This window comes from Heliangelus exortis, chromosome 3 (genome assembly GCF_036169615.1).
Source record: "Heliangelus exortis chromosome 3, bHelExo1.hap1, whole genome shotgun sequence".
NCBI classification, from domain to species: domain Eukaryota; kingdom Metazoa; phylum Chordata; class Aves; order Apodiformes; family Trochilidae; genus Heliangelus; species Heliangelus exortis.
Genome location: NC_092424.1, coordinates 114552492 through 114567855, shown reverse-complemented (window position 1 = coordinate 114567855; position 15364 = coordinate 114552492). Strand labels below are relative to the sequence as shown.

Sequence of the window (15364 nt, the reverse complement as noted above, 5' to 3'; positions counted from 1 at the left end):
ACAGCTTGAGTCCTGTGTCCAGTTCTGGGCCCCTCAGCTCAGGAAGGAGCTTGAGGTGCTGGAGCAGGTCCAGAGAAGAGCAAGGAGGCTGGGAAGGGATCCAGCACAAGTGCTGTGAGGAAGGGCTGAGGGAGCTGGGGGTGTTGAGGCTGGAGAAGAGGAGGCTCAGGGGAGACCTCATCACTCTCTCCAACTCCCTGAAAGGAGGTTGGAGCCAGGGGGGGGTTGGGCTCTTTTCCCAGGCAACTCTCAGCAAGACAAGAGGGCACAAGAGGTCTCAAGTTGTGCCAGGGGAGGTTTAGGTTGGACATTAGAAAGAATTTCTTTCTGGAGAGGGTGATCAGGCATTGGAATGGGCTGCCCAGGGAAGGGGTGGATTCTCCATCCCTGGAGATATTTCAAAAGAGCCTGGATGTGGCACTCAGTGCCATGGGCTGGGAACCACGGGGGGAGTGGAGCAAGGGTTGGACTTGATGAGCTCTGAGGTCCCTTCCAACCCAGACAATTCTGGGATTCTATGATTCTATGATAACCCAGATTGGTTCCAGGGATGGGGCAGCCACAGCTTCCTTGGGCAACCAGGGGCTCAGCACCCTCACCCCAAGATCTCTCCATCTCAAGGGGGATTCCTGTGCAGGTGACACTACAGGAGCTTTTTTCCACCCCAAGCAGAGCTACTCCCCATCCCCCCAAAAAAGGGGACAGAGACCTTTAAAAGGCTTGGAAAATTTTATTATTGAGTGAACTTCTCATCGTTTGGTTGAAACACAATAAATATTTCAGTAATAGCATTGAACAGCCTGGAAGTCAAACCCACTGCAGTACCTCAACTCCCTGCCACAGGACACCAGTGAAGGGACAAGGGGGTCCCTGGGATGGTGGCCCTGCCAGGACCACCCTGCAGTGCCAGGACCACCCCTCAGGACCAGGACCACCCCTCAGGACCAGGACCACGCCTCAGGGCCAGGCTGCTCCAGGTTCTGGGGCAATCAGACCCATGGGGAGGGCTGGCAGAGCATCCCCAGGCTGCTCCTCATAGAAGCTCCTCAGGGAAGGGATGGAACCAAACCCCCACCAGCACAAGCACCAAAAGTGTCTTTCCCTGCATCGTTCCACAGCCCCAGGAAGCAGGAGACCACCAGGTCTCCAGCCCAGGGGTTGGTGGCAGAAGATCAGGCTGCAGAGCCCCATCAGTGCCTTCTAGATTTGTTTCTAGAAGGAAAGCACCAACTCCTTCCTCACCCTGCCCAGGAAGAGATGGACACAGCTCTCGGGGGATGCTCTGAAGGGCTGAGAGCTCATCCCTGTCCTGCTCTTCTACCACGAGGCTGGGGAGCTGGGATTGTTTCCCAAACCACTTGGAGGTAAGGGTTGAGTCTGCAAAGCTCCAGTTCCCCCACCTCTCTGGGTTGGGTTTGGTGCTGCTGTGCCCTCAGGTGCAGGGTCACAGAGTGATCCAGTGGCCCAGAAGACCAGAGCCAAAACCACAGCCCAAACCAGGCTGGGGACCACCACCCTCCTCCTACAGAGGGGCTGCCACCAGCACAACCTGGACCAGCACCCAAACCAGTGTCTGCTGCAGCTGAAAACCCAAGGGACAGAAGCAGCTCAGCCTGAAATGCTGCTGGGGAGAACGGGGCAGATTTTGATGAATTCTCCAGCCTGGAGCCCAGCACCAGCTCCTGCCAAAGCCACCCCAGGTACCACTCTCAGACCCACAGCACCCTGGAGGGCCAGCAGCAAATTTCACCAAGATCCTCCTGGGGCAGGGACATCCCAACCATCTCCTTCGAGTCTGTCCTTGAGACCTCCCAGGCCGGGTCTGGCCACAGCTGGATAGGCAAAAGGGTCTTCTACAAACTAACAGGGACCTTTTCCAGAGGCAGAGAGGTCAGTGTAGCACCCATTGTCACCAGGTCCCCCCAGGAGCAGCCTCCACGTCACTTCAGCCACTGCTTTGACACAGCAGAGAGAGGTGGACGGGGAGAGAAGGGGAGAGAAGGGGAGAGAAGTGGAGAGGATGGGAGAGAAGGCTGCTCCAGGGAAGCTCCTCCAGGTTTTGGAGGGAAAGAGAAACCCCCTGCAGAGCTTTGCCTTCAACTGAGGTGACCCCAGCTCCGTTTGTCAGCACAAAAAAAAAATCAAAAGTGAACAGATCTGAGCTGGTTTCCAAAAAGCTTCTTGGGAAGGGGACTTGCCAGGGGTGTCAGCAGAGGAGCTGACAAAGGGCCTTGCTAGGCCTGAGCTGGTGGAGCTCAGGAGAGCTCAGACTCCAACCTGCTCCCAGCTCTGTTCAAGGAGCCCCAGTCACGTTTCCCACTTACAACATTCTGCTCTCTGGCTCTGCCAAAGCCACCTGGAGCAGGGGGTTGGTGGTGAGGAGAGGAACGAGATGGAAAAGGCTCAGCTATGGCTGGGGGGTGCCCAGGCTCCCACAAACTCCTCCATCAGAGCAGAAGTTGGTCACCTCCTCCCCAAGCACCAGGACCTGCCCGGGGCCCAAGCCAGGACACCAACACCTCCAGGGGTCTCCAAGGTCCCTGCCCCTCCCTCAACAGGTTGGGTTGGTTGGGTTTTGTTTTTTTTTTTTCCTTTCCCTCTGCATGGAGATAAAATGTGCAAAGCAGCTGCAGGGAAGCCTCAGACCCCCCTCACCAACTCCGTGGGCCCATCAGTAATGAAGAAATGATGACCACTGCCCCAGACATGAGCTGCCCAGCCTCCCACCACCAGGACTGAGTCCATCCAGCCCATCCCAGGGTCCAGCCACCCCCAGATGCTCTCAGTGAGGAAGGAGAACATTTATTCCCAAAATGAAATTAAATTTATTCTCATCAGCAGTTTGTTCCTCAGCATGCTGCACCCCAGCAGGGTGAGATGGTTTGCTTGTTTCTCCTCCCTGCCCAGGATCTGGGAGCAGAAATCATTTCTAACACCTCAAATGAAAACCAAACCCAACTCTGCAGCAGCTCGAGGGGGGAACAGCCTCACAGCTTCCCCCAGATCAGCCCTGCTCCCTCCTCACCCTTCCCCGTGGCACTGGTGCCACGCCAGCCTATGCTCCAGCACTGATTTTGAGATTATTTTTCTAGCTTCAAGGTGCAACAAATTAAGGCACCAAAAATCCAGGACTCTCCAGAGCTAAAGCCTGTGCAGGGAGGAAGCTGTTCCAGTTGTGGGTTTTTTTTTTCCCTTAAGAGTCACCTTTCTCCTGCAGCACAACTCTCTGGCAGGGTTGGAGAGGGGAAGCTCTGCTTCCACATGCTCCCAACTTCACAAAGAGGGTTCCAGGCTTTGGTGGGTGCTGGGGAAGCCCACGGCTAGCTGAGACAGCAGACAGACAGACAGACAGACAGACAGAGTTTTACCAACACAAAAGGACAGCCTAAGATTTAAGATCAACTTCTGGCAGCAAGTCAGAAACTCAAGCACAGCCCAGTTCGCCCAGGGTTGGGTTGCTTGGGGTTTTTTTTGTTTGTTTTCTGTACAACGTCAGCAGAATATATATATATAGGAGCAAGCTACTTTATTCAACTGGAAAACCCTTTTTTTTCTCCCCAAATCAGCCACCCTCGTGGGGCAGCCATGCAGACACAGGAAGACCCCTCCCAGCTGGCTCCCCCCAGGGTGTACCATGAGCTGGGCTCAGGGTTTCAATGTCCCTGCACAACAATTCCAATTTACAAAAAAAAAAACCACAACAAAACCAAAACAAAACAACAACAAAAAAGCAAAATTAAAAAAAAAAAAAAAAAGAAAAAAAAAAAAAGAGAAGCAAAAAAAAAAAAGCAAGCTTTAAATAGTAGCTACACATTGGAAGGTTTCCCTTCAACGTTGTGACCCAGCTTCAAGGAACCCACCTGGATCAGCAGTGAGGGTGTAAGTGATTTTTGTTCCCATGGTAATTTAAAAATAAAACTTCCACCTGCAGAATCTGCTTGTGCTTGTTGGCTTCTGGATGCAGCCTTTCCAGAGCCTGGGTTTTAGCTGCACTCTTCATTCAAGCACAGCTCATCCATTCAACAAAAGTGAAAGAGAAAAGGAAATCAGCACTCAGGCTTCACCACCCCACTCTGAAACTCTGAATTATGGAAACAAAATGAAACATAAAAATCAACCAATGCAAACATGAGGCTTTCCCAAACGGACAGTAAACAAAATACACCCCTGGATGAGACATGCAAGCCCTCGAGGAGGCTGGTTGTTTGGAAAAGAAAGGGATATTTGGACCAGACACAGGCACACAGACGTCTGTGAGCTTCCTGAAGGTGCACACCAAGAACCAGAGCAGCACCAAGCAGGGCTTTGTTGGCTGCTGGGGATGGGGGGTGGGAAGGGCTGAGCCTGGGCTGCATGCAAGGACCCAGCAGAGCTGGGCTGGAGCAGCCCTGGCAGGCTGAGGGGGGTCAGGCAGGATGGGGGAAGCCACTTTCTGCTGCCCTGGGGAGCCCAGAGCCCACTCCTGGGCAGGGAACACACCCAGGCTGTGTGGAACGTGGTTGAGATGTGGTCCCAGGTCCCCACAGCTCAGCAGAAGCTGCTTTACCCACTTGTACAGGAAACTGAGCCCTGATTTTCTAAGCCCCTGAAGTAGGATATTATTAGAAGTTTCGTGTGTTGTTGGGTTTTGTTTTTCACTCTTGAAAAAAAAAAAAAAAAAAAAAAAAGGTGCAAGTATTTGCCCAAACTGAGTGCAGGAAGGCAGGACAGAACGTGGGAGGGCTGTCACCTCCTGCTCCCTACGTACCAGCCCAGGGAAAGGCTGTCCAGGAGATCAGGGACAGAGAAGAAACTCCCCCCTGACCCTATCACAGCCTTTCCACTGGCATCGGTGACAGCTCAAGATGCTTCGCTCGGGTAAAGCCATTCCCATCCCCACCAGCTTCACCTGAGCAAGAGCTGGAGCCTGAGGTCGCCCTGGGGAACATTCAGCCGGTCTCAATCTACAGTAACATGACCCACAAGCCCACCAGTTTCACCCCAAAACCAAAAGCTTGCACTCCTCCAGGAGCAGGGGGGGCTGCCCAGCACCAGCCCAGCCCCGGCTGCACCGGATCCCCTGCGGGCTTTGTCCCGACGTCTTCTCCAGAGGGAAGGTTTAGATCCGTGGGGATGGTGGGAGGTTATTTACAGGGATTTTTGCAGCAGTTATTTACAGATCTGCCCCAGCCCGCAGCCCCCTCTGCTCCTCCTCTGCTCCTAGTCAGTCCGGGGTGGGCTTCTTCAGGGAGAAGGGCCGGATGTTGAAGTGCCTGCTGAGCTGGCTCACCTGGGGACAAGGCAGAGAACAGCACCAGGTCAGGCAGGCTCAGGGGGGGGAGAGGGGAAGCAGGCAGAACATCAGGGTCTGGAAAGCCAACAACCCCCCCAGCACCTTCCTGAACCCACTCCCCCACCCCCCCAGAGGTGTGGACCATGGGTTCTGCTTTGTGTGTGTGGGACAGGCAGGTTGTCCTGACCCTGCCAGCACCACCTCAGGGTCCTGAAAATGCTGCTGGGAGGGCTGGAGCAGCTCTGCTCTGGAGCCAGGCTGAGAGAGTTGGGGGTGTTGAGGCTGGAGAAGAGAAGGCTGCAACGGGGAGACCTTAGAGCACCTTCCAGTGCCTGAAGGGGCTCCAGGAAAGCTGGGGAGGGACTTGGGACAAGGGCCTGGAGGGATGGGAGCCTGCGAGGGGGAAGGGTTTGCAGCTGGGAGAGGGGAGATGGAGAGGAGATCTTGGGCAGGGAGGGAGGGAGGGAGGGAGGGAGAAATTGTTTGGTTGGACTTGGTGATCTCAGAGGTCCTTTCCAGCCATGAGCATTCTGTGATTCTCAGGTGTGGGCCATGGGTTAGTGGTGGCCTGGAATAAGGTGATGTCCTGGCTGGGCTGGAGTGGGATAGGACAAGGGGGAAGGGTTTGGAGCTGGGAGAGGGGAGCTGGGGCTGAGATGGGAGGGAGAAATTGCTTGGGGTGAGGGTGCTGAGCCCCTGGTTGCCCAGGTTGCCCAAGGAAGCTGTGGCTGCCCCATCCCTGGCAGTGTCTCAGCCCAGGTTGGATGGGGCTTGGAGCCCCCTGGGCTGGGGGAGGGGTCCCTGACCATGGCAGGGGGTGGAATGAGGTGATCTTTAGGGTCCCTTCCCACCCAAACCAGTCTGGGATTCACAATTCAAGCTCCCTGGCAGTGACCACAAGGACACAGGAGGGTTACAGAGCAGAGGAGCTCAGTCCCAGGTCTGGGACACTCAGCCCCCTTTTTCATCAGCCTTTGGGAGAAGGTTTTGCTGCCTCTTTGGAGGACATGAGGAAACCAGAGAGGACTGAGAGGCAGAGCAGGAACCCATGTGTCAGGCAGGGCTCAGGCTGGAGGGGTGGTGTGGCACTGAGCCCTGGAGCCATCACTGCAGAGCCAGAAGCAGGGGTGCTGAGCAGCCCCAGGGGCTGAGCTGGGCTGAGACTTTGCTCCTCATCTTCAGCTCCCAAATTCAGAAGCAGTGTGGGATGATGGCCCAGCTGTGGAGACTTAAAAAGGCTCTTCAGCTCAAAGTTTTCTTTTATCCTGGAAGAGGAGACTGCACAGATGGAGCCATGGAAAGAGGGAGAAAGGGGGGGAGTGAGGGAGAACACAAGCTCAGGGGAGCAGAAGAGGGAGAAGATCAGGGCAGGGCTGGACCAGCTGGGATTACACTGCCTGCTCAGCCCCATCTCCAGCTGCACCTCCCAGCCCCAATTTATTGAAGCTCCTTAGCCACTCAAATCCCTCCTGCACAGAAGGCTCATTACACTAATTGGAAAGTCAAGCTTCTTGGGTGTAATTCCAGTTCAGACTGGAGACTCCACACCAGAGCTTCCCAAGGAGGGTGGCAGCAGACACAGGGGACATCTCTGTCCCTCACCCTCGTTCCTCAGCAGCTTCCTGGGGTGTTTCTAACAGGATGTGGTCTCTGAGTTTTTCTCTCTCAATCCAAACTCAGGAGTCAGGGTGAGCTGGCTGGAGAGCACAGGAGGAAAGTGTCCCCTGGAGCTCTCCCCACCCTTGCAGCTGCAGTGTCCCCATGTGCCCAAGCAGGGACATCTCCTCTCCATCCTGGCCCTCCCAGTGCCTCCAGCACAGGGCATGTCAGAGAGGCCACAGATCAAACTCATCACCCAAAGCAACACCAGCAGCAGTTTCACTTTTCCCATGAAAATTCCCCAATTAAGCACTCCTGACCTGAGTGTGGACACAGAATCTGCTGCCCTGCTGGAGCCACCTTTCCTCCCAGCACCCCAGGGTGTGGGGCACCCACCCTGCTCCCCAAGCTGCAGCCCCTGCCAGGGGAGTCACAACACAGCATGAGATGCAAGGTCCTGGTTTCCATCAGCCCCTGGCAGGACAGCCCCTGGCACAACACCTCAGCTTTGTTTCAAACCCATGGGACAGCTCAAGTTTTGCATCCTCACAAGCACGAGGAGAAATTTAGATAGGGTGTGAGGGACAGGTTGTGTCCCAGGAGGGCAGTGGAGCTCAGGGGTTGCCCAGGGAGGTGTTTGGGGCCTCATCCCTGGAGATGTTCAAGGTGAGGCTTGAGGAGGCTCTGAGCACCCTGATCTGGGTGAGGGTGTCCCTGATACTGCAGGGCTGGGACTGGGGGAGCTTTAGGGGTCCCTTCCCACCCAAATTGTTCTATGATTCTGTGAGAGCTTGGTGCTCCCAGGTGTTCACAGGGACATTCCTGGCTTTAAGCTCCAAAAACCAGCAGAACACAAGCACCAGTTTCAATACTTTAAGGGGACTTATGAGAAAGCTGGGGAGGGACTTTGGGCAAGAGCTTGGAGTGATGGGATGAGGGCTGAGGGTTCTAAACTGGAAGAGGGGAGATGGAGAGAAGATAGAAGGAAGAAATTGTTTAGGATGAGTGTGGTGAGAGCCCCTGGTTGCCCAGGTTGCCCAAGGAAGCTGTGGCTGCCCCATCCCTGGCAGTGTTGAAGTTTGGATGGGGCTTGGAGCACTCTGGGCTGGGGGAGGGGTCCCTGCCCATGGCAGGGGGTTGGGTGGTCTTTGGGGTCCCTTCCCACCCAACCCAGTCTGGGACTCTCAGTTCCCTGAAGCAGAAAACAACCTGGAGCCCAGAAGAGGCAACACCAAGAGAGCCTCAGCCCTCCCAAAGCCAAACCATGACAAACCCACCCCCTCCAGGGCTCTGGGAAGCCCTTGCTCAGGGCACACAGTTCACCTACCACCACCACCCCGTAGTGGATGTGTGCCAGGGTGAGCAGAGCAGTCAGGAGGTGGAGCAGCAGGGTCTCACTGTTGGGCACCAAGCCTGACACCACCAGGAGCAGCACAGCAGCAATGGGCAGCAGCATCCAGTTGAGGGGCTGGCACCGGGTGCTGCTCATCTGACAGACAATCAGCTGGCACTGCAGGAAGGGAGAGGGAGTCAGAGCTGCACCCAGCACCCACTCTTCCATCTAAGGGTTAAGATAAAATGCCTGCAATTGTCCAGGCCTCACATGGACCTGACAGAAGCTATCACAGAATGCTTGTTTAATAGAAGCTAAGAAGCTGTTTAGGCAGTCACCACCAAGGGAAGTCTGTCAGTGCTAAACTGATAACTACAGTGACCTGGAGCTAAGAAACAGAACACGTTATGGGCTTGGCTGGGGACTGCAGAAATGCACATGCCTGGAGAGGAAGAGCTGACAAGTTTACCCAGAGAAAAACCTCTGCTTCATTTTTACTTCATCCCACCACCAGGAGACACAAGGCAGGCACAGGAGGGAGCAGATTATGGGAATGACCTCTTGGGATTAATTGTAATATGAAGCAGAAGTGGGTGATGCATATGTACAGGGGTGTTGTGAAACCTGATGAATATGTAACACCTCAGTGTACACAACAAAAGCCTAATTGAGAGATTGGTGCACAGGGATTCCAGAGGAATTATCCCAACACTGAATAAACATACCCCTCTCCATAACTTCCCAAGTTGCAGAGTTGTTTTCTGCAAGCCCAGAGCTGAGCTGGGACAGTCCCACCCATCACAGCCACCCCCACAGAGCTGAACCCAGGCTTCACCCTTGGGATCTTTCCTGGTGTTAAAATTCCTGTGGGACACAGGGAGCAAAGCCCTGCAGGGCAGGCAGGTGATATGGAAATGGCCATCAAGGGCATCTTTAAAAGTTAAAGACGTTCCTTCAACCTGACTGAGCTGTACCAGTGGCACCTGCCAAGCAGCAGAGTGAGCAGCTGGACCCTGCTGGAGCCACTCCAGAGGTTCTGGAGCTGCTGGGAGGGCTGGAGCAGCTCTGCTCTGGAGCCAGGCTGAGAGAGTTGGGGGTGTTGAGGCTGGAGAAGAGAAGGCTGCAACGGGGAGACCTTAGAGCACCTTCCAGTGCCTGAAGGGGCTCCAGGAAAGCTGGGGAGGGACTTGGGACAAGGGCCTGGAGGGATGGGAGCCTGCGAGGGGGAAGGGTTTGCAGCTGGGAGAGGGGAGATGGAGAGGAGATCTTGGGCAGGGAGGGAGGGAGGGAGGGAGAAATTGTTTGGTTGGACTTGGTGATCTCAGAGGTCCTTTCCAGCCATGAGCATTCTGTGATTCTCAGGTGTGGGACATGGGTTAGTGGTGGCCTGGAATAAGGTGATGTCCTGGCTGGGCTGGAGTGGGATAGGACAAGGGGGAAGGGTTTGGAGCTGGGAGAGGGGAGCTGGGGCTGAGATGGGAGGGAGAAATTGCTTGGGGTGAGGGTGCTGAGCCCCTGGTTGCCCAGGTTGCCCAAGGAAGCTGTGGCTGCCCCATCCCTGGCAGTGTCTCAGCCCAGGTTGGATGGGGCTTGGAGCCCCCTGGGCTGGGGGAGGGGTCCCTGACCATGGCAGGGGGGCTGGACCTTGATGATCTTTAAGGTCTTTCCAACCCAGACCCTGTGGAATTTCCATGATTCTGTGACCCATGGCACAACCAGATTCCTGAGATGAGGATCACAGGCACCTTTGTTAAGGTCTCAAACAAAAATGCAAAATGCATCTAAATCGGATTTTGACAAAATCTTTAGTCTCCCATTTTTAAGTTCATCCCCCCAAAAATCAGGCATTAGTGTTTGTTAGCAGTTTGCTACTACCAAGAGAGAAGGTGGATGTGTGTGCAAAACCACACTCACTGGAACTAATTCTCAGTGTCTCCAGAGTGAGATGCAACACAAGAACACAGATCCCCAAACTCCGTCTACTTCCCTTTTTGCTCTTAAAATCACAGGAAAATAGAAATGCTGCTAAATTAATAATTTAAAAAATTAATCATTCCATCAACTACTCTGGAGCAGAGGAGGCTGAGGGGAGACCTTGTGGCTCTCTGCAAGCCCCTGAGAGGAGGTTGGAGCCAGGGGGGGTCGGGCTCTGCTCCCAAGGAACAAGGGATGGGAGAAGAGGAACTTTTGGCACAAGTCAAGTGGTGCCAGGGGAGGTTTAGGTTGGAGCTGGGGAAGAATTTCTCCCTGGAAAGGGTTGTCAGGGCCTGGCCCAGGCTGCCCAGGGCAGGGCTGGAGTCCCCATCATGCCTGGAGGGGTTTCAGAGAAAGCCCTGGGGATGTGGGGAGGAGGGACATGGGGCAGGGCTGGGGAAGGGTTGGACTCCATCACCTTCCAGGTCTTTTCCAACAACAATTCCATCATTCTGTGTTCCTTCTTTCCTCATATCTAAGCAGCTCCTTCTCTTCCTACCTCCCACGTGTCCCAGACTTTACACTCCCCAGGGATCAAGTGGAGCAGAGAGCAAAAGGCACTTACAGAAATGTTAGCAAAGGCTGTTCCAACCATGAAATAGAAGAGCCTGGGATGAACCTCCAAGATGTCTGTTGGGGACATGAAGATCCAAGTGGTGCTGAGCAGGAAAAGCAGCACTGGGGACACCAGTGGCAGCATGATCTCATACAGAGAGTGGTGCTTCAAGGTGTTATTTTTATAGGCCCTGAAAGGCAAAGGAAAAAATGAAAATACCTGGAACCACAGGTTGCCCAGGGAGGTGTTTGGGGCCTCATCCCTGGAGATGTTCAAGGTGAGGCTTGAGGAGGCTCTGAGCACCCTGATCTGGGTGAGGGTGTCCCTGATACTGCAGGGCTGGGACTGGGTGAGCTTTAGGGGTCCCTTCCCACCCAAATTGTTCTAGGACTTGAAGGAATACCTGGTGGTCCCTGACTTCAGGAGAGGGCACCAAGACCTCCTGGGCCTTTCTGCTCCTCAGAAGTGCTGATGTCAGTCACCCATGGTCAGAGGAGGAGTGTGCACACCTGCACTGGTACCCCAAGCCCCCAAACCCCCAGACCCCAGAATTAGAGGCACTTGGTCATCTGCCTTTCTGGGTTGGCACCAACAGGACCAACCTGAGGAAGCTGAGAGCCCTTCTGCAGGCCCTGCCAGCCCAGTCCTCCCAGTGCAAACTGGGACACTCTGGTGTGTCAGAGCCTGGAAACAGTCATCTAAAAACAGAGCTGGGGAAGGGTCTGGAGCTCAATTCTCCTGAGGAGCATCTGGGGGAGCTGTGGGTGCTGATCCTGGAGCAGAGGAGGCTGAGGGGAGACCTTGTGGCTCTCTGCAAGCCCCTGAGAGGAGGTTGGAGCCAGGGGGGGTCAGGCTCTGCTCCCAAGGAACAAGGGATGGGAGAAGAGGAACTTTTGGCACAAGTCAAGTGGTGCCAGGGGAGGTTTAGGTTGGAGCTGGGGAAGAATTTCTCCCTGGAAAGGGTTGTCAGGGCCTGGCCCAGGCTGCCCAGGGCAGGGCTGGAGTCCCCATCATGCCTGGAGGGGTTTCAGAGAAAGCCCTGGGGATGTGGGGATGAGGGACATGGGGCAGGGCTGGGGAAGGGTTGGACTCCATCATCTCCATGGTCTTTCCCAACCAAACCCATTCTGGGACTACTGAGGAACCCAAGTTCTAAGAGGCTCTGGGGGTTCTTGCAAAGGTTCTGGTGCAGGGAGGGGACCCCAGGACCCAGACACTCACTTGTAGAAGTTATAGAGGCTCATGGGCAGCGTCACAGTGAGGGCACAAGCTGGAAGAGAGAGAGCCCCATTACTGCCCCAGGCCTGAGGGAGACCATCACCTGCAGCCCAGAGAGGGCAGCTGGGTGGGCTCTGCTGCTTTTATGTATATATCTATTTGTATTTATACATTTATATATTTATACATTTATATATTTATACATTTATATATATTTATATATATTTATATATATTTATATATATTTATATTTATATTTATATTTATATTTATATTTATATTTATATTTATATTTATATTTATATTTATATTTATATTTATATTTATATTTATATTTATATACATACAGCACCTATCACCATACTGATAAACATTCTTTGGAACCACTCTGACAGTGTTGGGTGCAACACAGGCAGCTCTGGGCTTGCACCCAAGAATACCTGAGCACACTTAGAAGTAGGTGCTCCTAACTCAGCTCCCAGAGCTGCAATTACACCCAGGCCTGCCAGAGATGAAAAGATGTCTCAGCTCGAACAGGCTGCACTAAGGAGCCAGCTGCTGGGCTTTTTTATAAAGAGTTGTGGAGTTTAATTATAACACTGCCCTTAATGAGACATGAGGCAAGTCCTAACTCCAGGAGCAACAGGGCTGTGCAGCTTCCAGGCTTCCTCACACAGCCCATTTGCTGCTTCTCCCACTGTGAGCAGAGCCCGAGTTCTCATTGTGCAAAACCAAAAAAAAAAAAATAACAACCCCAAAACCTCTTTGTTATTTAACTTGACAAATGAGACAGAGTCTAAATAACTCTGAAGACATTGAGACCTCAGTGGGGAACATCACTCAAGCTGCTGCTGAGAGCCTCTCCCAACTCCTTCCATGTCCATCCAGCAGGAGGTTGTTTTGGCAGAGCTGTAAATATCCCTGATTTTAATAACCCAGTGCAGAAAGCCAGGCAAGGGAGACATCCTGCTCCAGCCTCCACATGGGAGAGGTGCATTTGTTATTTCTCTGTGCATTTGTTGTTATTTCTCTGTGCATTTGTTATTCACCTGTGCATTTGTTGTTATTTATCTGTGCGCTTGTTATTTCTCTGTGCATTTGTTATTATTTCTCTGTGCACTTGCTATTTATCTGTTCACTTGCTATTTCTCTGTGCATTTGTTATTTATCTGTGCATTTGTTATTCACCTGTGCATTTGTTATTTCTCTGTGCATTTGTTATTATTTCTCTGTGCACTTGCTATTTATCTGTTCACTTGCTATTTCTCTGTGCATTTGTTATTTATCTGTGCATTTGTTATTCACCTGTGCATTTGTTATTTCTCTGTGCATTTGTTATTATTTCTCTGTGCACTTGTTATTTCTCTGTGCACTTGTTATTCACCTGTGCAGTCAGTCCCACAGCTGCCAAAGCAAAGCTCAGGTTAAGTGAGGTGCAAGCACTGGGTTGGAGACACAATGACCTGAAACTGAGCAGTTCCCAGGAAGCCCTAAAGGGAGGGACAGGGACTCAGAAAAACGAAACTGGAACTTCTGAATAAGGCACAGGAAGCACAGACAGCTCTGCCTGGCTAAGCTTCACCTGAATTATTTCCCCCCCTTTTGTGGTGGCTTGTTCTGAGGGACCCCTGGAGAGAAAGGCTGGGGTTTGGCTGGAATTGCACTGCTTTTGGGCTACACACAGTGCTCTGTTCCCTTGCCCAGAGCCAGGCAGAGCAGAGTTAACTCCTCCAAAGTGACCAAGGAGAAGAAAACAAAACTTTGAACTGCTGGGAAAGCAGAGGCTGCAAGAACCCCCTCCATTATTTGCTTCCAGAACAGCCCAGAGGAGCTCCCAGGGAGGCCAACAGAACAGCAGGACCATGTAATTGAGACATGGGGTGCAGTGAAAAGGTGGAGTTTAAAAGACAGGCTTCAACATGGAGCTTCTTACCAATAATCATTGCAGTGAATAGGTCTCTATATAAGAAATTAAACAGGAAAGGTGCATACCAGGCCTCAACTCCCACAATGGCTGTCACTATGTAGACAATTGAAATGGTCTGGAAGAGAGCAGAGGAGAAAGAAGGGGTGAGGAACCAGCCAGGCAGGTCTGGCAGCACCCACTGCCAGCTGCAGGGGAAGGCAGCTCTGTGTGCTCTGAGCTACCTCCTGTTCACATCTTCCCACCAGCAGGAAGGAGAAAAAATAATAAAAACAAAGCCACAAACATCCCACGTTATGAGACCAGATGTAATAACTGGAGTAGGTGTTGAGAAAAAAAAAACACAACCAGGAGCTGCTCCTCACTGCAGGAGCAAAGATGCCCTTCTACAGCTGGAAGTGGTGATGTGCTGGTGAGAGAGGACAAGAGAGCTGGGGAAGGGGCTGGAGAAGATGGAGAAGGGTCTGGAGAAGTTGTGAGGAGCATCTGAGGGAGCTGTGGGTGCTGATCCTGGAGCAGAGGAGGCTGAGGGGAGACCTTGTGGCTCTCTGCAAGCCCCTGAGAGGAGGTTGGAGCCAGGGGGGGTCGGGCTCTGCTCCCAAGGAACAAGGGATGGGAGAAGAGGAACTTTTGGCACAAGTCAAGTGGTGCCAGGGGAGGTTTAGGTTGGAGCTGGGGAAGAATTTCTCCCTGGAAAGGGTTGTCAGGGCCTGGCCCAGGCTGCCCAGGGCAGGGCTGGAGTCCCCATCATGCCTGGAGGGGTTTCAGAGAAAGCCCTGGGGATGTGGGGATGAGGGACATGGGGTGGTGCTGGGGAAGGGTTGGACTCCATCACCTTCCAGGTCTTTCCCAACCAAACCCATTCTGGGACTCCTGAAGCACCAGAGGTTTTACACCATGAGCTGCAGTGACCCTGCAGGGTTTGTTCAGGGACTCATTCTGATCCATCTGCTGAAGCAGTTCCAGGGGGAGGGCTCACAGGGGACATTTCAGGGTCAGTAGTGACCCCGAGCTGGCAGCTCAGCCCTCCCCACCACCTCTCCACAAGAGGCAGAGCTCCAAAAGCTCCAGGGTTAAGCAATGCTCTGGGAGAAAGGGGTCAGAGCACAAGGGGTCAGAAGGGACAACCCACAGGCTCTCCTGCCAGCACAGATCATTCCTGCAGTTCACTGAACTCTCCTGCCCAACTTGTTGCATTTCCCACCCTGCACGGGGAAAGGCAGAAGAGGAAGAAGCCCTGTGCTGCTCCTAGGAAGCCACCAACAGGAAAGGTGAATCCTACCATCCAGAGCTTGCTCCCAGTCCTGAAACATCTTCAGGAAAAGCTTCCTGCAGAGAAGTCCTTAGGGAGACGGGTGCCTTGCTAGTCCCAAGCTTCCTGAACATCCCCACATTGGGGTAAGGCAGGGAACCAATTAGAACAATGATTTAGGTGGCCAAAACATGCATGTTAGGAGAGCAGAACCCAGGCAGAGGAAACACAAGGCC

The 15364-nt window shown here is 53.2% G+C and overlaps 1 protein-coding gene across 2 annotated transcripts in view; it reads right to left on the bottom strand.

The window, feature by feature from the left end:
• Positions 1 to 710: 710 nt before the first annotated feature.
• Positions 711 to 15364, bottom strand: part of SELENOI (selenoprotein I) — a 34295-nt gene continuing 19641 nt past the window's right edge. Inside the window, exons 6-11 of one of the 2 annotated variants that reach the window (XR_011725479.1) lie at positions 13886 to 13994; positions 11956 to 12004; positions 10744 to 10924; positions 8199 to 8381; positions 3861 to 5269; positions 711 to 3324 (exon numbers count right to left, since the gene is read on the bottom strand). Coding sequence is in view for 1 of the 2 variants with exons in the window: in XM_071742353.1 (XP_071598454.1) it covers positions 5204 to 5269; positions 8199 to 8381; positions 10744 to 10924; positions 11956 to 12004; positions 13886 to 13994 (588 nt within the window). In the remaining variant the exon portion in view is untranslated. Of the gene's footprint in view, positions 3325 to 3860; positions 5270 to 8198; positions 8382 to 10743; positions 10925 to 11955; positions 12005 to 13885; positions 13995 to 15364 lie in introns of those variants that run through there. The other variant, XM_071742353.1, reaches the window with a different exon arrangement.